General features: G+C 42.8%; 3 protein-coding genes and 6 non-coding genes across 21 annotated transcripts in view; 4 read left to right on the top strand and 5 right to left on the bottom strand.

Moving 5' to 3' along the window:
* Nucleotides 1-5,694, bottom strand: part of LOC137594596 (transcription factor SOX-6-like) — a 74,342-nt gene extending 68,648 nt beyond the window's left edge. For 3 of the 5 annotated variants that reach the window (XM_068314205.1, XM_068314201.1, XM_068314202.1), the window contains exon 1: nt 5,394-5,694. Coding sequence is in view for 2 of the 5 variants with exons in the window: in XM_068314201.1 (XP_068170302.1) it covers nt 5,394-5,404 (11 nt within the window). In the remaining 3 variants the exon portion in view is untranslated. Of the gene's footprint in view, nt 1-5,383 lie in introns of all 5 variants that reach the window. The other 2 variants (XM_068314204.1, XM_068314203.1) reach the window with 1 other exon arrangement.
* Nucleotides 5,695-8,362: 2,668 nt separating this feature from the next.
* On the top strand, nt 8,363-12,172 carry c4h11orf58 (chromosome 4 C11orf58 homolog). Its single transcript, XM_068313344.1, has 5 exons — nt 8,363-8,506; nt 9,206-9,289; nt 9,428-9,488; nt 9,687-9,796; nt 10,350-12,172. The coding sequence occupies exons 1-5, from the start codon at nt 8,453-8,455 to the stop codon at nt 10,551-10,553; spliced, it is 513 nt and encodes a 170-aa protein (XP_068169445.1). The 5' UTR covers nt 8,363-8,452; the 3' UTR covers nt 10,554-12,172.
* Nucleotides 12,173-13,930: 1,758 nt separating this feature from the next.
* LOC137594685 (U6 spliceosomal RNA) lies at nt 13,931-14,036 on the bottom strand. The gene has a single exon (XR_011035338.1). It is a non-coding gene; the product is annotated as a U6 spliceosomal RNA (small nuclear RNA).
* A 1,015-nt stretch (nt 14,037-15,051) lies between these two features.
* Nucleotides 15,052-15,157, top strand: LOC137594686 (U6 spliceosomal RNA). Its single transcript, XR_011035339.1, has one exon. It is a non-coding gene; the product is annotated as a U6 spliceosomal RNA (small nuclear RNA).
* Nucleotides 15,158-16,759: 1,602 nt separating this feature from the next.
* On the top strand, nt 16,760-16,865 carry LOC137594626 (U6 spliceosomal RNA). The gene has a single exon (XR_011035285.1). It is a non-coding gene; the product is annotated as a U6 spliceosomal RNA (small nuclear RNA).
* Nucleotides 16,866-17,566: 701 nt separating this feature from the next.
* Nucleotides 17,567-17,672, bottom strand: LOC137594681 (U6 spliceosomal RNA). Its single transcript, XR_011035334.1, has one exon. It is a non-coding gene; the product is annotated as a U6 spliceosomal RNA (small nuclear RNA).
* A 1,480-nt stretch (nt 17,673-19,152) lies between these two features.
* On the bottom strand, nt 19,153-19,258 carry LOC137594629 (U6 spliceosomal RNA). Its single transcript, XR_011035288.1, has one exon. It is a non-coding gene; the product is annotated as a U6 spliceosomal RNA (small nuclear RNA).
* A 1,008-nt stretch (nt 19,259-20,266) lies between these two features.
* LOC137594625 (U6 spliceosomal RNA) lies at nt 20,267-20,372 on the top strand. Its single transcript, XR_011035284.1, has one exon. It is a non-coding gene; the product is annotated as a U6 spliceosomal RNA (small nuclear RNA).
* A 1,236-nt stretch (nt 20,373-21,608) lies between these two features.
* The window catches only part of LOC137593880 (pleckstrin homology domain-containing family A member 7-like), a 62,258-nt gene continuing 58,165 nt past the window's right edge, over nt 21,609-25,701 (bottom strand). For all 9 annotated transcript variants that reach the window (XM_068312957.1, XM_068312959.1, XM_068312962.1 and 6 more), the window contains 4 exons: nt 24,286-24,456; nt 24,073-24,206; nt 23,859-23,992; nt 21,609-22,081 (listed from right to left, as the gene is read on the bottom strand). In XM_068312957.1, the coding sequence (XP_068169058.1) occupies nt 22,059-22,081; nt 23,859-23,992; nt 24,073-24,206; nt 24,286-24,456 (462 nt within the window). In that variant the 3' untranslated portion in view covers nt 21,609-22,058. The remainder of the gene's footprint in view (nt 22,082-23,858; nt 23,993-24,072; nt 24,207-24,285; nt 24,457-25,701) is intronic.

Here is a 25,701-nt window from a genome sequence, read left to right as displayed (position 1 = left end):
ACGTCATGACACCAGGAGCGAACCTACGGCTGACGGCGAGGCAGGCGAGCATCACGCCGCCGCCTTCTCCTGATGACGACTCGATTAAAGGCTTGTTAGGGCCAGGTTACCATAGTAACGCCCTACACACACAAGCTGGCCCGCCATCAGTCGGGGCTGCGCTCCAACGGGCGTGACCGACTTATCCCGGCCCTCGCCGCGTGACCACAGGGTCATTTCGGGGGCCTCCTGCTGCCACGCCCCGTTACTCCAAACCACCACCAGAGAGAAAGGGAAGGTCTGCCAGTCGGTGTGTTTAAGCTCCTCCCACCTGGGCGGAGCCAGAACCACATCGCCGGCTGGTTTTTCGCTGTTTTCATTCATGAGAACTCTGACGTGAGGAGCCCGACCTTCATCATCAGTACGATGATGATGATGATGATGATGATGATGATGATGATGATGATTCTCCAGATGAGAAGAAGATTTAAAGGTTATTTGGGGTCAGGAGGCGAGCCGTCGCTGCGCCGCGCGGCGTGACCCCAAGTGGTTCTGTTTGCCTCTTTCAGCGCCACCCTCACAACCTTCTCAAAGAGGCTCATGGGAAACTAATGCCAGGGGGGCGGGGTCTGTGTGTGCCCGAGGGGCGGGGTCTGTGTGTTCTAAACGCAGTCAGTCGTGCTGAATTTTCAAGCACTTTTACTGAATTGCCAAAACTTTCCAGGGTCTTATCGTCCTCCATTTCAAACCCCACCTGTTTGCTGCGTCCGAGACTATCTATCCCAGAATGCAACAGGGCCACGAACCAGTCCCGACGGGACACGTCCGACCCACCGCCAGTCGTCCAGCAGCAAAATCACAACGGTTAGAAGTAGTCAGATTACAATAGGAATCAGGACGTCCTGTCATGTTTACCCAGAGTTCCTTTCTTTATGAACTTAATTTAAAGTTTTACACAGGAAAAGGTCGAAGTTTAACTTTAAAAAGTCAAAACTCATCCTCAGCTTTGCATTCTCATCTTTTCTGTGATGTAAGCGGTTTCTGGCTTCAGGGAGCATCCCAACAATTTATCCGGCGTGTGGAGAGAAAGAAAAACTTTCTCATGTCGTGTTGGAAACTCTTTTCGTTTTTGTGACCTCATCTAAAAAAGGAAAAAAGATTCTCGGTGGATTCTGGGAGAAGATCTTTGAGCTGCGACCACACATCCTGCTGCTGGCTGCTTCAGCCAATCACAATCACCTCCTCGGAGGATGTGAGAATGAACCCCGGCCTCCCGACGGCGCTTCGTTCACCGTTCCTCGCCGTTTCCCAAATCACAGAATAAACACAGGAACGGCGCTGCAGACAACATTCGTCCAATCAGCGAGTCCAAGTTTCATTTTAACCCGGATTCAAGTTGTCGTCCCTCCCCAGGTGGGACGCCGTTCCAGCCCCCGCTCACGGCGCAGCGGCGTTTGGCGAACGCTCCTGTGTAAACGGTGCGTTTATAAATCTCACTCAAGCCTTTCCAGGTACACAAGAGTCATTGTTAAAGCTGCACTCACACACACACACACACACACACACACTCACACACACACACACACTCACACACACTCACACACACACACACACACACACACACACACACACACACCCGGGGCCAGAAGAGGCTGAACTTGGTGACCTCAAGCTGCAGGAACGTAAGCGTGAGGCGACGTCGCCGTGGTGACGCGACGTGACGACGAGGATGAGGAGCGGGGCCGGGAGCAGGTGCCGCCGCGTCCGCCGACGGAACGAAAGGTCGCCTCGCTATTGAAGGAGAGGAGAAAGAACGAGGCCCTGCATTATTCTCCACCGCTGGGGGGGCAGAGGAGCGATGGGGGCTTCCAAGGTTAGGCGGCGATGGAGGAAGAGGAAGACGAACGCGTCCAGCCGGTTTGAGTCCACAAACACACACACACACACACACACACAGTCACGTCACAAAACACAACAGGCACAAGGATGACGCACGCACGCACGCACACACACACACACACACACACACACTCAACACCGAGGATGAAAGGTCAAAATGCACAACTGGACACATCTGAGGATGTGATATAAAAACCTACAGCCACACACACACACACGAACACATGTCATGCGCGCACACACACACACACACACACACACACACACACACACACACACACACCTAAGCTTGCATTGCGGTTGAGAAACTTATGGGCATCTGCCAGAGTGTTTCAAGTGCTGGCTCTCCGGGGCCTCAACCTTTCTTTTTCAGCAGCAACGCTGCAATTTGGGTGTGCCGTAGAGCCAGAGATAAGTATAGGCTGACTAATGTGCACTTAGGACCCGGGGAGAAATACTCAGGCCTAAATGTTTAATTTGTGTTTGTACAACACATGTCCAATTTGGGGACTGGTGTCTCCTTCAAAGAGCCCGATGAAAAATAATCACGACTCTCCGGATGGGCCGCAGATTTAAAAAAATTTCTGACATCCTGAAGGAAAACAACACGTGGAAGCGTTTAGGTTTGAGACGCGGCGGTCAGATGGAAGATTTACGCGGCGGATTTGACAGACAGGGTAAATAAAATAACAGCAGTGTGAAAACATGAAGATGCTTCCTGAAGCTGTAATTAGATAAGTCGTATTCCTCACACTCTGCAGAGGCAGTTAATCTCAGAGTTCATCCTCTGGCCTCGCTCTCGTCTCCCAGGCATCTTAATCTGGGTCTTTTCTAACTGCTTGTATGACTGCAGAGTCAAAGGCTGCCCAGAGCGTGTGGAGGTTTAGGGGGGGACGTGTGAGCAATGGGCACATTTCAAAGTATGAGAATCAGATCCTGGGGGTTGGCCTGGCGCAGTGTGGGCGCAGGATCGGAGGGGGAAACGGATGGAAAAATCGGATTTAAGCGGGAAAATTCGTCTAAAATAAATAAATAAAAGATAAAAAGAGAAGCAGAGATCTTAAAAATCCATGGAATATTTTTTATTCTACATCAAAAATGTAAATTCGAATCAATGTGCGGGAGGAATCCGGTGCGTTCTCCTGATTTTTATTTATTTTTTCCGTTACGCACGCCTCGTCTCGGTGATTCCACGGTGCTGACGGGGCCCCTGAAGGACCACACAGCTCAGGCTTGTCAGCGCGGACCCCCAGGAGGAGGGAGGGGGGAATAAAGGAGCTGCAGGTCTCCTCACACAGCGGAGCGAGCGCAACCCGGCCGGGACAATGTGCTGAACTAGCAGCCTATATTTAAGTTGCCATTTGGACGCTCTAATGCCACTTTACCTTATGAGGGAACTTCAACCCGCAGCACCTGCTCAAACAAAATGCCACGGGAGATCAACTGCAGCGACCCCCACAGCTCGGATTGTTTTTCAGACAGACACTCTCACTTACTAGAGACGGGGGGAGCGGGGTGGAGTGGATGGAGAGGGAGGGAGGATGGGGGGGGGTATAAATTGTTCTGCTCCGTCCCGAACAATTAAAACAACTTGTTGGAAATAGTGATTTACTGCGCAGGCAGGAGGGGGCAGGTCCAAACTGGCAACTGGGGGGGGGGGGGTAGATCGGTAATTCCACCGTGAACGGGGAAGGGATTTGATGCCCAAACAAAACCCGTGGACGCGTAAAATAATTAAAGCTCACGCAGCGCGCATGGGGAGAATAAAACGGAATAATGGTGCAGATAACCCTGAACTCGGGCTGATAGGCGGCTTTGCGTTTCCTGTAGTGGTTTTCAAACTTTGGCCAGGCGTGTGCGCGTTTCCTCCGTGCGTGTGCGGTTCTCTTCTTATCTCCAGTGGCGCAGCGGCTTATCTCAGAGGTGTAGCGTGGCTCTCGACGCGGGGAACACCCCGCACCCACACTATCAGTGTTTTCCAGGCCGCTGTCGTGCGCCTTGTCCTCCCGTACCCCCATCCTCACTGTCAACTCGGGGCAAACTTTTTGCGCAGAATCGACCGAGCTGCAAAAACTCTCAGAGAAGACACCGGCCCCCGCATGCCATGAGTGACTCCAGTTCACACACCCGCAATTAACCCCAGCCCCAACTGGCGCTGTCACTGTCAGGCTGCGCAACTGGCAAGTGAAAGTGACGTATTTTAGAGCCTCAAAAATAACACCAAAAAAAAAAGAAGGAAAAAAAAAGATGATCGCAGCGCAAATAAATTTACAGATTATTTTTAACTCTCCTCTTCCACCGGAACGTCGTCCCGTTTTTCACGGTATTGTTCCCCAATTCCGCGACGTGGATCGTGGGTCAGTCGCCGTGACCTCCGAGAGGACAGTAACCGCGGGGCCTTGGGGACGCTCTGCTCTTATCCCGGTCTCCAGGTTCCACTGCTGTCCCGGTTCATGCGTGGGGGAACCGCTGTGTGCAGCTTGTCCGGTGGACAGAAGGCTACCGCTGTGTGGCCGAGGGGGAAACTACTGAGCGCCCCGTGGACTCCAGTGGGTCTGACGGGATGAGGGGGGGGCCCACTGATTTATGTCAGCTAAATTCAAATGATTTTTAACACTAAAAGTTCAGGGTTTATTAATTTTAACGCAAAGCTTCTGATGCGTAAACCTTCAGAAAGTCTGATAAACATTTGTGGGTCTGAAATCTCGCTGAAGCTTTTGTGTTGATCGTGTGTGACAGACGTGGAGGGGATGGACACAAACAGACGTGTGTGTGACTGTGTGTGTGTGTGTGTTTGGGTGTGTGTGTGTGATGTTGTGTTTTTTTCTTGCGCAATAAAGTTTGAGAACTTTCCTCTTGCATTTTTCACACCTGGAACATTTAATAGGATTGGAACCCAGACTGGGGGAAATATTTAGGGACGCGTCAGCAAGTGTTTGGAAGTCTGCTCATCTAAAGATGTCAGATTTATTTTTTACACCCTCATCATCAGCTGTGGATGCAACGGAGGAAAATCACAACTATTGGCAAGGTTGTCGAAAAGAAATGCAAATTTTGAGGATTTTTTTTCGCAACCGCACGCTTTTGTGTGAGATTAATTTTGTGCAAATATTTCTGATCATTTTCAATTTTTTGAAATAATACAGATTATACCTCATAGAGAATTACAGTGAACTTTGGCGAGTTTGGAGATTTTTTTTATCACGGAAAAAATAGGAATTAATATAATGTGGAGACAAAATGTTTCTAAATGAATACGCAGAATATTGTTGCTGAATTTATTCCATCCAATAATTTTGGGAGTGACCCTCTGCGGGTCACGTAGGGCCGTCCAGGTGTAACCCCGGAGCGGCAGCAGCTGATGCGCCCTGACGCTCCCGGTGTCACCGCGGTGCGTTCTGGAGCGCCTGCAGACGAGCCGAGCGCAGGCATGGAGCTGATAAACAAGCGGGCCAGAGGACGCGCCGGCGCCGGGTGACGGTCCCGTCAGCTCAGCAGAACTCACCTGGACTCACTTGTTCGTCATGCGTCGCGGGATTCAAACAAACTTGAAGATTGTTGTGGGCGATGAGTTTCAGCGTCGAGAACAAAGTCGCTTTAAGCAGCTTCCAATCCCGTGCGTAAAGTCACCATCGCTGGAGCGCGTCGGGGACTTGGGTAACTCCTCTGTTTGCGCTCCGCCCGAGGATCACAAAGTAAAAGAAAACACTTGTGTTGTTGTCAGAGGTGGCGGCGAGCCCGAGGCGCTGTCACGGGGGGAGGGGGTGAAGTAGTTCAGGTTATTTCCCGTCCGGTACAATGTGGAGGTTAAGTGAGAGTGCGGGACAGTGTCGGGTAAAGAGGCAGAGGCGGGATAACCCCTCCTCTCTCTCTCTCTCTCTCTCTCTCTCTCTCTCTCTCTCTCTCTCTCTCTCTCTCTCTCTCTCTCTCTCTCTCTCTCTCTCTCTCTCTCTCTCTCTCTCTCTCTCTCTCTCTCTCTCACTCTCTCTCTCTTTCTCTCTCTCTCTTTCTCTCTCTCTCTCTCTCTCTCTATTTATCTGTCTCCGTGTGTCTGTCCTATCTCATTTTGTTCAGGTGTCCATTATAATTAAAAAATTGCGTTTTTTATATTTATTCTAACTTTTTCTTCTCATCTCTGTCACGTTTTCTCTGTTTGGTGTTCGCGTGTGTAAAGACCCATCAGCAAGAGAGAATAAATATATAAAAACATTGTTTAACATGACTAATTTTTACCAGAGGCATAATTATTATTATTATTATTATTATTATTATTATTATTATTATTATTATTATTATTATTATTATTATTATTATTATATTTGCACTGGCTCAAATACAAACAAGGGTTTAATTAAAAAGCGTAATAGACCGAGTCGGTTGTTTATTGTTAAAACAATAAAACTAATGTTTGTGTAGAAATTAATTGCCATCGAGTTTTTCTCTTTGCTCCGATTTTGTTTATTAAATTAGGAAAAAATTCTGTTTCCATTGTTCATAAAAAGACGTTTGATTTCAACTGATAACAAAAATTACAGTAACTTAAAACAAAGGGTTTATTTTTTTTCTAAAAGGTTTTCTCTAATCTTCCCAGAATCACAAAAGTCTTGACACTTAAAATGTCTTAATTTTGAGGATTTTTTAAAAATTATTATTTGAAAAATGCAGGAAAGCATTTGAGCCCAGTTTTAATAGACTAAATATTCTAATCGTAATTAAAGGGGCTGTGCGCTCAAACGTCACCTTCTGTGGTACAGAGTGGGTTGTTGGTTCTTGACAGACGCGTGAGCGCCTCGTGGTTCGTGTTTTTAATCGACCTACTCTCACGCCACCTGCTGGCGGTTTTTGTGAATGTCACGTCATGACGGGTTCGTTTACACTGTGAGGTCATTTTAAAGAAGTAACTAAATCTAATAGAATGAGAATAATTAATGAAAAGTAGACTCAAATAATTACTATGATTATACCTCATGTCAGAATTAGACGGCGCCCATCGTATTTGCAGGGTTCTGCAGGGCTGGAGCCAATCACAGCTGGGAAGCGAGGATTCAAAGTGCCAGTTCGTCACCGGACCAATGTGATGAGATCAACGCAAACAAGTAAGCTGAGAAATCTCTTCTTCTTTTCCTTTCAGCTTTTCCTTCAGGGTTCGCCACAGCAAATCAATTGCCTCCATCTAGCCCTACCTTAATGTCTTCTTTCACTACATCCATAAACCTCCTCTTTGGTCTTCCTCTAGGCCTCCTGCCTGGCAGTTCAAAACTCAGCATCCTTCTACCAATATGTTCACTATCTCTCCTCTGGACATGTCCAAACCATCTCAGTCTGGCCTCTCTGACTTTATCTCCAGAACCTCTAACATGTGCTGTCCCTCTGATGTACTCATTCCTGATCCTATCCTTCCTGGTCACTCCCAGAGAGAACCTCAGCATCTTCATCTCTGCTACCTCCAGCTCTGTCTCCTGTCTTTTCCTCAGTGACACTGTCTCTAGACCAAACATCGCTGGTCTCACCACAGTTTTGTACACCGTTCCTTTCATTTTAGCTGAAACTCTTCTATCACACATCACACCTGACACTTTCCTCCACCCGTTCCATCCTGCCTGTACAGGCTTCTTCACCTCTTTTCCACACTCTCCATTGCTCTGGACTGTTGACCCTAAGTACTTCAAATCCTCCACCTTCTTGATCTCTTCTCCCTGTAACCTCACTCTTCCACTTGGGTCCCTCTCATTCACACACATGTACTCTGTCTTACTGCGGCTAACCTTCATTCCTCTCCTTTCCAGGACAAACCTCCACCTCTCTAGCTTCTCCTCCACCTGTTCCCTGCTCTCACTACAGATCACAATGTCATCTGCAAACATCATAGTCCATGGAGATTCCTGTCTAACCTCGTCTGTCAGCCTGTCCATCACCATAGCAACAAGAAGGGGCTCAGAGCTGATCCCCGATGCAGTCCCACCTCCACCTTGAACTCCTCTGTCACACCTACAGCACACCTCACCACTGTCTTACAGTCCTCATACATGTCCTGCACCACTCTAACATACTTCTCTGCTACTACAGATGTGAGAAATCTATAATAACAAATTCAACTATTACATTTCAAAAAAACAACATTTTTAAAAAATACATACTTTATAATATTCCTCGAGTCTAAAGTTGCAGGAAGACATTTGACTGAGTTTGAAAATTCATGTCGAAAGTTATTTTTAGATGTTGTGTCTTTACATATCAGAAACAAGCGTCATGTTGTGAGGGGGTATTGTTGACTTTGTTATCAAGTTGTTTTTGTTTATGTAATAATACGTGTTGTTATTACGCCACAACATCTCAATAATAAATGATTAATTGTCTAAAAACCGACTAGCCTGTTTTATTCTCGTTCTCAGTGTTTCTATGGAACGCGTGTTGTGACACAATCCACCGATGGGTGGCAGCAGTAACTAAAAAAAACAAACGAAGAAGAAATACGAGACAGGAAGTGACGACACAAAAGCTTGTTGACATAAGCAGTTAGCCCCTGCTAAATAGAATGGTATTTTATTGAAAAATTAAGAACGTTTAGGTCACAATGAGTTCTCCAGATGACAAACACGGAACAAAACGTTCCGCGTCTCCAAACGAAGTGAGTAAAATAAAATACGAACGTTACCTGTTTACAAAATTAGTTAATTAGTTTGCTAACCTTAGCTTTGAACTAGCTTGTTTGCTAACCCATAAGCAGCGCAGACCTGAAACCTGAATGTTTTTGAATGCAGTCCGGACAACGTTTACCGGACGAGTTAGCATGATTTAAAACACGTATGAACACAACGGGACACACGGCGGTTCGTGTTGCAGCGGATGTCGTTGTGAGTCCGTGTTCTGCCCCGGTTAACGGTGTGTTAATGAGGACTGAACTCTGTAGGACTGATAACCCGAACGTCCGCTTAACGAATGGATTAAAGCTAGTTGTACTTGGTTAAATGTCTTTCCTCTCTTCAAAATAGATAGTTTTCTAAAATATAATGTCGTCACGTCATGTTGGAGTTGCTGCATTCTGCAACCACTGGGAGAATTCAACAGAATACACGTGGAGTGTTCTGTTGTTGTTGTTGTTGTTGTTGTTGTTGTTTACCTCCATCTTCTGATTGAGGTTTGTAACCACAGAGTTGCTTCATCTTGGTTCGTTAGTGTTGTCTACCCTTAGTGTGTCTAGTTCTCTAACCTTAGTGTTTGTAAGCCTTGGTAGTCCCACACAGGCTTCACTGGCTGTGATGCTTTTGATGGAGCTCTGCTGTGGTTGTGAGGCAGTCTGATCACCAGGTTGTGTTTTTTCTGTCAGGACGGGTCGACCCAGTGGGCATCAGCTGATCTGGGCAGCAGCGAAAGGAAGCAGAAGTTTTTACGTTTGATGGGCGCTGGCAAGGTTAGTTCTGGATTATTCACACCACCGGGGCCCTGAATCCACAAAATAAAAAGAGCCCAGTCTTTGCTTCATTTGTCACTTTGAAACATTCAGAGACAATCTGATATAAAAAGGTTCTGCTTCTTTTTTCTTTTAAAGAAAGAACACACTGGACGCCTCGTCATCGGCGACCACAAGTCCACATCCCATTTCCGTAGTGGTGAGCGGCTTTTTTAACATTTCATAGCGTACTGTATTCATGCTGCTAACATCCGTCGTGTCTCCTGCTGTCCTTGTGACGCTTACCCTTGCAGTCCACCAGTAGTTAACCTGGCTACCCCACTGCACAGATCTATCCATGCATGGATAGGTCTGTTTGGGCTGGGTGCGCTTGCTGTGACTGGTGTCTCCTCTGCAGGGCAGGAAGATAAAAAGATGAACGATCAGCTAGAGCTGCAGTACCATCAGGGCATGGACGGCAAGCTGTCGGGTCGGAATCGGAGACACTGCGGCCTGGGTTTCAGTGAGGTGAGGTGTCAGAGGAAGAATCAGACTCTAACCCCAAATTACCCTGGCATTAAAACAAAATCATGTCCTTTTACTGGACAAAACTGAACAGCAAACACTAAAAAAGATCAACAGATAATTAAATCAGAATTACTGTCAGCCTTGAAGGAAAGTTCCTTTGTGGCTGTTTTCATCCAATAATAAAACTCATTAGTGGAAAAAGAATTCGGGGGTCTTTCATTTCTTTCTGACCCTTAAAGAGTGATTTATAGGAGCAAAACATCTTCTTGTGTTTTCTTATTTGAATTGTTTGCAGAGCAGGGTGTGGCTACAAAAGAATACACTCTCTTCTCATGCAAATAATCTTCAAACAAAAAGTCAAACTTCCTCCAACAAAGATGTCGCAACATCATGTTTATTAAAATCACATTTTCCCCGAGGAAAAGCAAACATCGTGATCCAAAAGGATGAGTTTGGTAACAAAATCCACCAAATTCCAAGGGTCATTTTTTTTAAACTTGTGACGTCAAAGATTGAAAAATATCACAAAACGTTTTTGCTTTCTCACCCACAGCCAGAGGAGGTTCCCTCCCCAACGGAGGGCGAAGAATCGAAGTCCACCAAAGAACCAGAACCAGAACAAGAACCCCCACAGGACAAGAGCGACGGCTGCGATCCCGAGCCAGAGGAACGGACCTCAGACGGGGCCAAACCCGGATCGGACTGTCACCACGATCAGAAACACAACTACAAAATGACCTTTGTAAAGTCGACGTAGGCCGAGTTTGTTTTGTAATCCCAGTTTTGTACATTTTGACATTTCTTGGTGTGATCATTTTAGAACCGTCTCTGTGTAAGAAAAAAAAGTTGTCGTCACAGGATGCATGTTCATTTTTTGTAGTTTCACGACAAATACTTTTTCTTTTTAAATGCTTGTATTTTATCAGTTTCTTAGGATGAAATGTTTATTTTAAATTAGCATGATTGGTCTACACGTATGTTTTGTCAATTGTTTGGAAACCATTAAAAATATGTTTTAATTCCTTTATTTCAACAGAACAAGGAGATGGTTTGATGTTAAAAGCACTAGTTCATATTTTATAATCCAGTGAAACACAAACAGGTTGATTGTTCGGTATAAGATTTATTTTTTGTTATATTTTCACGTGCTTTCTTATAATTCATACTGTGGTAGATTTGAGTTGATTGACAGGACCATGTTCTTGATGCAAGCACGTTGAAAACGCATTTAAAGCCAATGGAATAAATAATCTAATGTACTCTCAATTTGTAACTAGAAACATACAGGCAAAAAAAGCAAAGCATGTAACTGCAAATAAAACCAATCGTGTTAGAAATTATCTTGACTTAACTTCTTAGAGCAGCATATTTGTTAAACCATTCCATGGAAAACTACACAGCAAAATTATTTCGGAAAATGTGTCAATAATGTTATTCTACGTTCTTGAAGGATCTAATTGAGGTGAAATTTAGCAGCGCTAAAGCTGCTTTTGCTACCTCTCGCTACCTACATTGCAGTCTTTATTGCTACTGTTGATCTTAGAGGAGCTAACGTTATGTAAATTACTAATTTAGAAGTTTGCATTGATTACAAATATTTTTAGCGTGATAACAAATGTTTTATAACGCGTTAGTTCCGTCGATTAAAATTATTTTGATAGTCATAACCGGAAGTTGACAATCTAACATCGTCTAACTTGACCTCTTGTTTCTGTAGTTACCCACTATGTCCACAAGAGGGCATCACGATCACAGATCCTTCAAGAACGGAGAATAAGTTTGTTGTGTAGTTTTCCACGGAATAGTTTGACAGATAATAAGATAGGAAATTCAGCGTTTATTTTATGTTTGTTTTCATGCTTTTTGACCTGAAATATCAGTACTTGTGTTAATTTAATTACGTATGGCTCTGTACAGGATTGTTGCTGTTGTAGTTACTCAGTATGGCCACAGGAGGGGGGGAAATTTATTTACTGAGCAGGAAGTGGTTTGAGAACATTTACCGGAGGTCAGGGCTCGAATATGAATTTAACATACATGTCTTATTTTGCTTGTTTTTTCTTTCTTTTAGAGGTTTTTGTGTCTCTTTGTCTTTGTCTCCGTGTTTTTGTGTTGCTTTTGTTATTGACTTCACCTCAGGAGTCATCCTTTAATTGTTGGTTTAACTTTTCCAACAATCAAGAATGTTGCACATTGACATGATAATTACATCAAACAAAAAAGCGTGTTGTTCCTCACTTTGGCCACAAGAAGGTATCAAACGCATTTACCATCAAGAGCCTTATGAACATTTCATCAGCAATGGAGTTTAACGTGTGTTACTATTTGAAATATATGCAATCGTAAAACTGCTTGAAGTGCTAACTAGAATTAGCCCCCCCCTCCCTTCTCGTTAGAGTTTCCTAAAGGTAAAATAGATGATTATTTGATTCTTTTTCAAGAGAAAAGTAGGACCTAAACAACATAGTAATATTTGATTCGTAATGATATGTACAGTAATATTAAAATGATTTTTCGAATATTGAATTCAGACGCATTTGCATCGTTTTACATCTGCGATCAAATGAAAATGACGAATTTGTGGCTCCTCACTTTGGCCGCAAGAGGGAATCAAACGGACCTAAAACCAAGGGTCATCTGAATATTTGATCAGGATCTCTTTGTAGGTTCTCAGTCATCCAGGTCGTGGTTATCCAAAAGCTGTTTGAGTCAATCCGCTGGACGTTAAGAAAGTTCTTGAAGACGTTTCGTCTCTCATCCAAGAGACTTCTTCAGTTCAGAGGGTGGCCGATCATGTCCCAGATCATAAACCCTGAGGGGTGTGGTCAGTGCTATTCACAATCCAACGACTGTGGTCGAAACCCGTCTTGCTCCTCAACGATTGTTGGTGGGGGTGTCAAATGGGGTCGCTGAGATGTGAGTTTCACCTTAGTATGCTAATGAGGGTCATTAACATGAGACACATCACCTGGGTCAATCCGCTGAGACAATCTGCGTTTCACCTCACGATGGTCTGTTGGAGAGAAAGATAGTACCCCTAAAATAATACCGATATCCAATAACATTTTACAGGAAGTTAAACAACCAATCACCAATCGATTACAAGTGGTATAAGATTCAATGATAGCCTGCTTCTGTGAAGGAAACAGTGGATTTGTTTTTCGCAACACAGAATTTGAACTTGTTCAAGTGTAGAAGGAATGACGACTACTGTTGTTACGAATTATTATAACTTCAAGTTTTCATTGTCTAGTGCGCTTGAATTTCGGAATTCCGACGCGTCAGTTGTGTCCCTGAAGCCCTCTTGTTTAGCGGTCACACAGCGACACTCACTGGCAGATTTGTGGAACTACAACAAATCGGTTCGATCCACTTTCGCTTCCTGGTCTGTCATTCAGTCCGACTATTTTTGTTTTCTGATGGAAATAAACAGTAAATATCTGTGTGTAGTTTATGATAAACACTTGACGTGAATCCCGCTGGGTTACGATGCATTTTGGGGCTCTTGTCGTGTCCTGGATATGGATGTAACGTTGATAATGAGAACACCCAATTAATGAAAGCTCCAAATTTCGTTGTTTGGATTGAACAATGTCAATTAAAGTGATTCAATGCATTTACTGTAGTCAAATGATCATCTCTATTTCTGTACACATACACACAATTTAACGATGAAAAAATCTAATGATTGGGTTACAAAAGTTTTTTTCCTGCCTTTCATTTATTCACTTTTCAACATCCTAGTTTCATAATCCAGTCCTGTGTCTCAGGAACTAGGCTGTGAGGCGAGGAGGCAAGGAGAGGAGTCAAGGAAGCACAGCACATGTTGAGAAATGGGACCAGAATTCATTGGGTAAAGGATTTCTTCCTCGCCCTCCGGTGGCCACGCAGATGTACTGCAGCTTCTGGATGCATTAATAACCACTGCAGTGATTCACGATTCTTTATTACTTTTCATCAAAGTTCCACAACTTCTGCACCAAAACAGTCTTTGACTTTAGAGTAGAGTCGTTACACAGCACTTCCTCCATACAGGCAGAGGTTCCGTGACTTTAGTTATTCCAGAAATAAATGACATCACGACCCTTCGGTGAAAGTTCATTCGATGAATTCAATGAAGACAATATTTTTTTCCAAAATGTGGAACGCTTCACGAATTTACGTGTCATCCTTGCGCAGGGGCCATGCTAATCTTCTCTGTATCGTTCCAATTTTAGTATATGTATTACCGAAGTAACACAGTGGTGGGGTCATCACCATCCTGTATTTATAGCACCTCTCCTGAAACACTCCTTCACTCAGGGTTGGACATTTCAGGAGCGATGAGAAGATTTCAGGGTGACTGTGTTCACCTCCCTCTGACAGCTCCTGAACGCACCAGAGCCCCAACACATATTCCACAGAGCTGAAGGTAAAACGCGTCTCTGTTGGAGAGAAAGATAGTACCCCTAAAATAATATCGATATCCAATAACATTTTAGAGGAAGGTAAACAACCAATCACCGATCGATTGCGAGTGATTGTAAGATCCAATGATAGCCTGTTTCTGTGATGACAAAAGTGGATGTTTTTCGCAACACAGAATTTAAAATTTTACAAATGTAGAAGGAATGAAGACAGCTGTTATTATGAATTATCCTAACTTGAAGTTTTCATTGTCTCGTGTCGCTTGAGTTTCTGATTTCCGACGCGTCAGCTGCGTCCCTGAAGCCCTCTTGTTTAGCGGTCACACAGCGACACTCAGTGGTAGATTTGTGGAACTACAACAAATCGGTTCGATCCATATTCACTTCCTGGTCTGTCATTCAGTCCGACTATTTTTGTTTTCTGATGGAAACAAACAGCAAATTTCTGACAAGTGAAAGAACCATAATTGGTCAGAGGTTCATTACTGGAGGATCAAGTGTTGAATAAATACTGGAAAGTTTTATAAAACGTAAAATAACATCCAGGTTTATAAGAATACTTTTCGTATTCTTATAAACCTGGATGTTAAACGTAAATTCAAGTGAAACACAGAATATCGAAATCAGGCATTCTCTATTTCTGTCCTTTTATCACCTTTTAACATCTTGAACGCGTGTTTTCAGCTCTGTGGAATATGTGTTGGGGCTCTGGTGCGTTCAGGAGCTGTCAGAGGGAGGTGAACACAGTCACCTTGAAATCTTCTCATCGCTCCTGAAATGTCCAACCCTGAGTGAGGGAGTGTTTCAGGAGAGGTGCTATAAATACAGGATGGTGATGACTCCACCACTGTATTACTTCGGTAATACATATACTAAAATTGGAACGATACAGAGAAGATTAGCATGGCCCCTGCGCAAGGATGACACGCATATTCGTGAAGCGTTCCGCATTTTGGAAAAAAATATTGTCTTCATTGAATTCATCGAACTTTCACTGAAGGGTCGTGATGTTATTAATTTCTGAAATAACTAAAGTCACGGAACCTCTGCCTGTATGGAGGAAGTGCTGTGTAACGACTCTACTCTAAAGTCAAAGAATGTTTTGGTGCAGAAGTTGTGGAACTTTGATGAAAAGTACTAAAGAATCGTGAATCACTGCAGTGGTTATTAATGCATCCAGAAGCTGCAGTACATCTGCGTGGCCACCGGAGGGCGAGGAAGAAATCCTTTACCCAATGAATTCTGGTCCCATTTCTCAACATGTGCTGTGCTTCCTTGACTCCTCTCCTTGCCTCCTCGCCTCACAGCCTAGTTCCTGAGACACAGGACTGGATTATGAAACTAGGATGTTGAAAAGTGAATAAATTAAAGGCAGGAAAACAACTTTTGTAACCCAATCATTAGATTTAAAATCTTTTTCTGTTTTCACTCATTGTTAAATTGTGTGTATGTGTATAGAAATAGAGATGATCGTTTGACTACAGTAAATCTATTGAATCACTTTAATCGCTAAAAAAATGTTTTCCTGCCTTTCATTTTTTCACTTCTGGATGCATTAATAACCACTGCAGTGATTCACGATTCTTTATTACTTTTCATCAAAGTTTCACAACTTCTGCACCAAAACATTCTTTGACTTTAGAGTAGAGTCGTTACACAGCACTTCCTCCATACAGGCAGAGGTTCCGTGACTTTAGTTATTTCAGAAATAAATGACATCACGACCCTTATTCACTTTAACATTGTTGTATGAACAGAAAGCACATTTTCTCAGCACAAATGTAGAACTAAACAAAACCCATTTCTTCTGTACAGTTTATCACACTTGTATAAGTAACAAATATCGATTCTTGTTGTGTTTTTCAGGCCCACAATGACCATAAAAGTCTCATTTCTTTGCAGGCGATTACATTTCTGAACATCTTCCCGCTGGAATGCACAGAGTTCAAGGTTTTGTGCTTTCGATGTCCTCATCAGGACCAACGAGGCATTTCTCAACGTTTGAGCTCTTCGGAACTCATCTTACACCGGCTTTGTAACAACCTCTCAAATAATTTAATGCAGAGTGGCTCCAATATTTAAAAAAAACTAAATTAAATAAAAAGGAGCACCAGCTGTCGACCTTAGGCTCTTCCTGTGAAGTTTAAGTGACACAATGTCAATTAAAGTGATTTTTGACAACGTGTCGTCTTTTTTTAACCTATGGTGTGGTAAATGCAGGTAAATGTGGTATATTGTCTTCAATGAAGACAATATTTATTTCCAAAGAATACAAAAACTAAATGTAAACTCAAGTGACAGACAGGAAATCAAAATCAGGCATTCTGTACATCTGTCTGTCTGTCTGTCTGTCCTTTTATCACCTTTTAACATCTTGAACGCGTGTTTTCAGCTCTGTGGAATATGTGTTGGGGCTCTGGTGCGTTCAGGAGCTGTCAGAGGGAGGTGAACACAGTCACCCTGAAATCTTCTCATCGCTCCTGAAATGTCCAACCCTGAGTGAAGGAGTGTTTCAGGAGAGGTGCTATAAATACAGGATGGTGATGACTCCACCACTGTATTACTTCGGTAATACATATACTAAAATTGGAACGATACAGAGAAGATTAGCATGGCCCCTGCGCAAGGATGACACGCAAATTCGTGAAGCGTTCCGCATTTTGGAAAAAAATATTGTCTTCCTTGAATAAAAGCACCGGTATCTAGTCTGCATTTACCACACCACAGGGTAAAAAAAGACGACACGTTGTCAAGAATCACTTTAATTGAACTTGTTCAAACCAAATTACAAAATTTGAAGCTTTCTTTAGTTGGGTGTTCTCATTATCAACGTTACATCCATATTCAGGACATACCAAGAGCCCCAAACATGCAACATATCCCGCGGTCTTTTTTTACCCTGTGGTGTGGTAAGTGTCGACTAGATACCGGTGCTTTAGTTCAATGAAGACAATATTTTTTCCCCAACATCCTAGTTTCATATCCAGTCCTGTGTCTCAGGAACTAGGCTGTGAGGCGAGGAGGCAAGGAGAGGAGTCAAGGAAGCACAGCACATGTTGAGAAATGGGACCAGAATTCATTGGGTAAAGGATTTCTTCCTCGCCCTCCGGTGGCCACGCAGATGTACTGCAGCTTCTGGATGCATTAATAACCACTGCAGTGATTCACGATTCTTTATTACTTCTCATCAAAGTTCCACAACTTCTGCACCAAAACATTCTTTGACTTTAGAGTAGAGTCGTTACACAGCACTTCCTCCATACAGGCAGAGGTTCCGTGACTTTAGTTATTTCAGAAATAAATGACATCACGACCCTTCAGTGAAAGTTCATTCGATGAATTCAAGGAAGACAATATTTTTTTCCAAAATGTGGAACGCTTCACGAATTTGCGTGTCATCCTTGCGCAGGGGCCATGCTAATCTTCTCTGTATCGTTCCAATTTTAGTATATGTATTACCGAAGTAATACAGTGGTGGAGTCATCACCATCCTGTATTTATAGCACCTCTCCTGAAACACTCCTTCACTCAGGGTTGGACATTTCAGGAGCGATGAGAAGATTTCAGGGTGACTGTGTTCACCTCCCTCTGACAGCTCCTGAACGCACCAGAGCCCCAACACATATTCCACAGAGCTGAAAACACGCGTTCAAGATGTTAAAAGGTGATAAAAGGACAGACAGACAGACTGATGTACAGAATGCCTGATTTTGATTTCCTGTCTGTCACTTGAGTTTACATTTAGTTTTTGTATTCTTTGGAAATAAATATTGTCTTCATTGAAGACAATATACCACATTTACCTGCATTTACCACACCATAGGTTAAAAAAAGACGACACGTTGTCAAAAATCACTTTAATTGACATTGTGTCACTTAAACTTCACAGGAAGAGCCTAAGGTCGACAGCTGGTGCTCCTTTTCATTTAATTTAGTTTTTTTGAAATATTGGAGCCACTCTGCATTAAATTATTTGAGAGGTTGTTACAAAGCCAGTGTGAGATGAGTTCCGAAGAGCTCAAACGTTGAGAAATGCCTCGTTGGTCCTGATGAGGACATTGAAAGCACAAAACCTTGAACTCTGTGCATTCCAGCGGGAAGATGTTCAGAAATGTAATCGCCTGCAAAGAAATGAGACTTTTATGGTCATTGTGGGCCTGAAAAACACAATAAGAATCGATATTTGTTACTTATACAAGTGTGATAAACTGTACAGAAGAAATGGGTTTTGTTTAGTTCTACATTTGTGCTGAGAAAATGTGCTTTCTGTTCATACAACAATGTTAAAGTGAATAAGGGTCGTGATGTTATTAATTTCTGAAATAACTAAAGTCACGGAACCTCTGCCTGTATGGAGGAAGTGCTGTGTAACGACTCTACTCTAAAGTCAAAGAATGTTTTGGTGCAGAAGTTGTGGAACTTTGATGAAAAGTAATAAAGAATCGTGAAACACTGCAGTGGTTATTAATGCATCCAGAAGCTGCAGTACATCTGCGTGGCCACCGGAGGGCGAGGAAGAAATCCTTTACCCAATGAATTCTGGTCCCATTTCTCAACATGTGCTGTGCTTCCTTTACTCCTCTCCTTGCCTCCTCGCCTCACAGCCTAGTTCCTGAGACACAGGACTGGATATGAAACTAGGATGTTGGGGAAAAAATATTGTCTTCATTGAACTAAAGCACCGGCATCTAGTCGTCACTTACCACACCACAGGGTAAAAAAAAGAACGCGGGATATGTTGCATGTTTGGGGCTCTTGGTATGTCCTGAATATGGATGTAACGTTGATAACGTTGACACCCAACTAATGAAAGCTTCAAATTTTGTAGTTTGGTTTGAACAAGGTCAATTAAAGTGATTCTTGACAACGTGTCGTCTTTTTTTACCCTGTGGTGTGGTAAATGCAGACTAGATACCGGTGCTTTTATTCAAGGAAGACAATATTTTTTTCCAAAATGCGGAACGCTTCACGAATTTGCGTGTCATCCTTGCGCAGGGGCCATGCTAATCTTCTCTGTATCGTTCCAATTTTAGTATATGTATTACCGAAGTAACACAGTGGTGGAGTCATCACCATCCTGTATTTATAGCACCTCTCCTGAAACACTCCTTCACTCAGGGTTGGACATTTCAGGAGCGATGAGAAGATTTCAGGGTGACTGTGTTCACCTCCCTCTGACAGCTCCTGAACGCACCAGAGCCCCAACACATATTCCACAGAGCTGAAAACACGCGTTCAAGATGTTAAAAGGTGATAAAAGGACAGACAGACAGACAGACAGACAGACAGAATGCCTGATTTCGATATTCTGTCTTTCACCTGAGTTTACGTTTAGTTTTCGTATTCTTGTAAACCCGGATGTTATTTTACATTTTATAAAACTTTCCAGTATTTATTCAACACTTGATCCTCCAGTAATGAACCTCTGACCAATTATGGTTCTTTCACTTGTCAGAAATTTGCTGTTTGTTTCCATCAGAAAACAAAAATAGTCGGACTGAATGACAGACCAGGAAGCGAATATGGATCGAACCGATTTGTTGTAGTTCCACAATTCTGCCACTGAGTGTCGCTGTGTGACCGCTAAACAAGAGGGCTTCAGGGACGCAGCTGACGCGTCGGAATTCAGAAACTCAAACGACACGAGACAATGAAAACTTCAAGAGGATAATTCGTAATAACAGCTGTCGTAATTCCTTCTACACTTCTAAAATTTTAAATTCGGTGTTGCGAAAAACATCCACTTTTTTCTTCACAGAAGCAGGCTATCATTGAATTTTACAATCACTCACAATTGATCGGTGATTGGTTGTTTAACTTCCTCTAAAATGTTACTGGATATCGATATTATTTTAGGGGTACTATCTTTCTCTCCAACAGAGACGCGTTTTACCTTCAGCTCTGTGGAATATGTGTTGGGGCTCTGGTGCGTTCAGGAGCTGTCAGAGGGAGGTGAACACAGTCACCTTGAAATCTTCTCATCGCTCCTGAAATGTCCAACCCTGAGTGAAGGAGTGTTTCAGGAGAGGTGCTATAAATACAGGATGGTGATGACTCCACCACTGTGTTACTTCGGTAATACATATACTAAAATTGGAACGATACAGAGAAGATTAGCATGGCCCCTGCGCAAGGATGACACGCAAATTCGTGAAGCGTTCCACATTTTGGAAACTCAAAATAATCACCGCTCAAAATAAAATCATGATTCAGTTTCACGAGAAAAATATAACCAAAAACCCGTGACGAATTTTTAATGTTTTTACACCATTTTTTAACGATTGTTACCGTCCGAATAAAGACGTGTAGGGAGTTTTAATGGAGGAGATTCACGAAGCGTCAAAATCTGTTTGATTCTTGTATAAAAGTGTTAAAGTTCTGGTCAAAACCAAGAAGAAGGTTAAAACATTTTTCAAATAAAGCAGAAGTTAGTCAAATAGTGCAGGTAGTAAAAAGAAAATTTTGGATTTTAAAGGATGTTGGAAGTAAATACTGTAGGAAGTATTGACTAACAGAATTTTATTGATATTTTATAATATTCCAGAGGAAGAGGGAAGTGTTTTGGGGTTTTTTCTGGGTGGTTTTCTCACATCTTACGATCATAAAACATAAACATACATTATTCAAAAAATATCGGTGAGAAAAACACTGTTTATCAAGAAACATTTGAAGAAAGAAGAAAGTTAAAGATCACATTTTCTGAATGTTTTGCGCCCGACGATCACAATGTAAAAATAAACACTTGTGTGTGTGTGGGGGGGGTGTGTGTGTGTGACGTAGTTCAGGTTATTTCCCCTCCTCTCCCTCTGTCTCTCTCTATATTGCTGTCTCTGTGTCTCTGTCCTGTCTCACTTTGTCCATTACAATAAAAAGTTGCAAGTTTATTTATTCTAAATTTTTCTTCTCGTCTGTCATTTTTTAAAAACTTGTGACGTCAAAGATGGAAAAACATCACGAAACGTTTTTGCTTTCTCACCCACAGCCAGAGGAGGTTCTGTTCCCATCTGAGGGCGAAGAATTGAAGTCCACCAAAGAACCAGAACCTGAACCAGAACCCCCAGTTTGTTTTGTAATCCCAGTTTTATACATTTTGACATTTCTCGGTGTGATCATTTTAGAACCGTCTCTGTGTAAGAAAAAAAAAAAGGTCGCCCAAGATCCATGTTTTGTTTTTTTTTAGTTTCACGACAGATATTTCTTTTTGAACACTTGTATTTTAATCAGTTTCATTGGATGACATTTTTATTTTAAATTAGCATAATTGGTGCACACGCATGTTTTGTCAATTGTTTGGAAACCAATAAAAAATCAGTTTTAATTCCTTTTTTTCAACAGGATAAGGAAATATTTTGATGTGGAAAAAACACTGGTTTATATTTTATAATCCACTGAAACACAAACAGATAAATTGTTCAATAAGATTTATTTTTGTCATTTTCTACGTGCTTTCTTATAATTCATACTGTGGTGTAGTTGAGTTGATTTACAGGACCATGTTCTTGATGCAAGTTGAAAACGCATTTAAAGCCAAACAATTTAATAAATAATCTAATCTAATCCGAACACTATTCATTCCACTCTTAATTTCTAACTAAAAACATAGAGACCAAAAAAAAGCAAAGCAGTAACTGCAAATAAAAAAACAATTCACTCGTGTTATAAATTATCTTGACTTAACTTCTTAAAGCGGAAGCCAAAAAACAAAACTTGATTCTTTCCAAAACAACAAATCGTGACACTTTGATAAACGTGTGTTTTGTTCTAAATCGTAAAAAGTGAGTGTAGATTCTTCTGAATCAGTGAACTTTCTTCAGTCCGAGTCGCTCCGGTTCGGTTCTGTTGTTCTCGTGGGTCGGTCAGTTCTGAGCAGCAGCTTTAGCTGAAGAGAGAAAACATCATGACACCAAACACCGGTACCGACAGTTTAAAGGATGCAGACGGGTCATTCCATGGAACATGTTCAGATTGGACCCGAGAATTTTAATTGCATACCACACAGAACATTTAACACTTGCAGTAACATATATTTTTCAACCTCAGACACAATTTTTTCAGTCTTTTAGCAAATTATATTCAGAGATATGTTTATTTCTTTTTTAGAGTGGAAAGTGACGGGGTGGAAAATCTAAAGCAATATGACAAAGTCTGGATGTGCTAAAAGCTATTTAAAAATTTTTTTTTAAAAAGGAGAACGTCATGTGTGCAACGACAAATCACCCACTTTCACGCTGTGGAGCGTCAGTGTTGTGTAATGTAATACTCCTCCTCTCCGCCAGGGGCCAGCAGGGAGTTTGTTGCTGTCATTTTAGACAAGAGAATTAGTGACGCATCCCAAAGGGAACTGCGAACAAGAACTGGGTTCTGGACAAAGTTCTAATCCCAGAAGAAGCTTTGTAGCTACAACTCAAAAATCCCACGCTGTGGCTGATCCGTGAACGCCGCCTGCCTGCAAAGCGGTTGTCAATGAGACGCTGGACCCTGAAGGGGTCACAGAAATGGTCAGACTGGACTCCAGGCTGATGCGTTTAGACAACCTCGGAGAAAATTGTTTGACAAAGCAGGACCAGAACCAAACAACAGGAGAGGAAGCTTTTGGGTCACATCAGAATGTCTTGAACGAGGAGGACTTCCGTGTTAAAAACTACACGCGTGTCTCCGCTGATGGAGCCGCAGCCGTACTGGAAATAAAATTTAATTTAATATCTGTTCAGCCTCCACTGGATGCTTGATTTCATTAGAACCCATTTAGTTCAGGTGACCCGTTTTCAAGCTGTTGCTCAAAAAGGTTGGGAAACACCGATTTCTACAAATATAATTTGAAAATTTATTTTTAAAAATGTTATTTATTTATTTATTGCGTGAAGAGGTGGAGATGTCCTGCTTAACAGAGAAGGTTTAGGAAGTAAAATCTACCAAAAATTTTCTAATAGAAAAATCAAAACTCACCATTGTTTGAACTTCTGTTCTCCAAACTCTTGAATGATGTTACTGACAGGAAGTGTGTTGCATTTTACAAAATTACATGAGTGTGACGGCGTACACACAGATAAATCATTATAACATTTTTATTTTAAACTAAAAAGAACTAATTTTAATATAATTCACTCTTCCTGTTAAGTGGAAAGTATTTCTCACCATAAAAACAATAAATGTCTTATATTTATTTGATATTTTTAAGATTTAAATTACATGAATGACAAAAATGCTCAGAACAGATATTAGAAAATGATTGTAGTTGAACACCAAGTTGAAGATATGCTAATTGTATATTTATTTTTACCTCATGCTAAAAAGTAAACTAGAATTAATGGTTTCAGACACAGAAAACATCATTGACAGCTTTATTATTTCAATGTTGGGACCCAAACTGAACAGTTTTCATAGAATGACCCTGATAAAACCAACATGTAATGTGCTTTTTTTTTAGAAATGATATATTCCCAGTAGGTTTCATGGGGACTGATTTGCATGTGAAGTGATTCTGACTGCTTTACTGGATTTAAATCTTTTATTCCTGGTAATTTATTCAGTTACACAGCACTTAACTTTTGTTAACTTCCAGTGGCAGCCACTCCAACGTCATGCAGTGGGAAAGAAAAGCCTTTTTGTTTCGGGGTCAGGCCCACTGTGTCGGCTGTGAAGGTGTGCGCGTTCACCTGCGACCAGCTTGCTCTTGCGCGAGGCCTCGGAGGCCAACGCCTGCGACGCGTTCATGATCCTCTGCTGCTGCTGCAGAGCCGAGTCCAGCTCGCTGAAGTCCAGCGGCGAGGATGGCTGCAGGTTCTGGACGCTGTTGAAGGGACATGACAACCTGTGTGACATCACAAACACGCTTAACACACAACATGTTACTGCAACACGTTAGTCTACCTGGACCGGGCCAGGATGTTCTTGATGCGCTCGGCCCGCTGGAGGCGCTCCTCCTGCTCCTCCGGACTCAGAGGCTCCTCGGAGTCGGACTCCACGTAGCGCTCCGGGATGGGAACCTTCCGTGGTTTGGACAGCTGCATGTGAGGAAGACAGGAAGTCAGTGAGATCATCTCCCTGCCGACTCACTTCCTGTCCCCGGTTCCTCCCGCCCACCTCTCGGCTGATGTCCAGGTCGTAGTCCAGAGGCTCCACGTCGATCTCCCGCATGCCGGTCGCCGGCGTCAGCCGCTCATCCGATTGGATCCCTCCTCTCTCCTTGGCTTGGCTCCACCCCTCGTCGCTCTGACCCTCCGCCCCCAGTCGCTCCTCCCGCCAATCAAACACCTGGACAGGTGAGGAGTCAAAGTTTAACAGTTTGTCTGCTGGTGTCTCCATCGAAATTTACCATCTCTATCTTCTGATTGTGGTGTCTTTACTGACGCTGTCGGAAAAGATCATGAGAGATTAAATATTGTCTCCTTGGCGGGGGTGGGGGGGGTGGTAATTACAGCAAGACAATTAAAAGAGGACTGTTAGTACGATTACCACAGAGAAAACCCAGGCAGATGATTAGTTTGTGATGACACTCCTATAAAAATAGTGTCCATTACTCGTGTGTGTGTGTGTGTGTGTGTGTGTGTGTGTGTGTGGGGTGAGGGGTACTTGTGAGTAATCATCCACGGAGCGTTAAAGCCACACATGCATCCTTCCTGCCTCCAGCAGCCGGCAGCGGGATCGGGTCTGTTGTTCTCATGCCTGGTTGAGCTCAGGAGGATTTGATCAGAACAAGAACAGAGAGAAAGGAGAGCAGAGCATGCAGACACAGATTCATGAACCCCCACCGGATTAGCAAGAACACAGCCAAGGTTCAGAAGCAAGAAACTCTTTATTGTCCAGTGCAAATCTCTACATGATGGAAAAGAAAAGGGGGGAGAGTTGTGTGTTGCTTCTCTACACAGAACTAGGAGGTGATTAGCAGTTGACATCATCTGAGCAACTTCCTGGAACTATTTTCTCTCTCATGTGATGTATTCTATGGAGTCGTGGAAGAATAAAAGCAAAATCCCCGCCCCCCCTCCCTCCCCAAAAAATTAAAATAGCTTTGGAGATAAAAATGAAAGAGCGGAGCAGCGTCACAAACGTCGGCGTATAGCTAGCATGACTGTTAACGTTCAAGGTAACCACAGATTTGATCACTGATCATCTCAACAGGTTAAACCGCTGTGGGTTCTTGTTCTTCTGAGTTATATGATGAAGAGTTTTCCGCCGTTTTGTTGGCGGAACAATTCAAATCGGATAAAAACGACTCCGTTCTTACTTCCCGAACGGATTTCCCACCACAAACCGATCCACTCCCAGCACACACTCGTCTTTATTGTTCTATTGCATTGCAGCTGTCCTTTATTATTACGATGCATAAAACAGCACAGCATATAGGCCACTTAAAAGCACTCTGATGTGAGCACACACTCTATTCCCCGATTTAGTTTTGGCAAAAATCACATTCAAACCAGTCAAACCACAAAAACCCGCTGGTGGCCTGAACCACAGGATGTAAACTCATTAAACGCGGCGTTGTTCTGTAACGGT

The sequence above is a fragment of the Antennarius striatus genome, chromosome 4, assembly GCF_040054535.1.
Source record: "Antennarius striatus isolate MH-2024 chromosome 4, ASM4005453v1, whole genome shotgun sequence".
Classification (NCBI taxonomy): Eukaryota; Metazoa; Chordata; class Actinopteri; order Lophiiformes; family Antennariidae; genus Antennarius; species Antennarius striatus.
Note: the sequence above shows the minus strand (reverse complement) of the source record. Positions and strands in the feature narration are given on the sequence as shown.

Bases quoted from the DNA above. Each gene is read 5' to 3' on its own strand.
- c4h11orf58 (XM_068313344.1), top strand. From the start codon at position 8,453: ATGAGTTCTCCAGATGACAAACACGGAACAAAACGTTCCGCGTCTCCA. The intron at 9,290-9,427 runs GTTAGTTCTGGA...TTTCTTTTAAAG, and splicing joins GTTTGATGGGCGCTGGCAAG to AAAGAACACACTGGACGCCT. The intron at 9,797-10,349 runs GTGAGGTGTCAG...TCTCACCCACAG, and splicing joins GCGGCCTGGGTTTCAGTGAG to CCAGAGGAGGTTCCCTCCCC.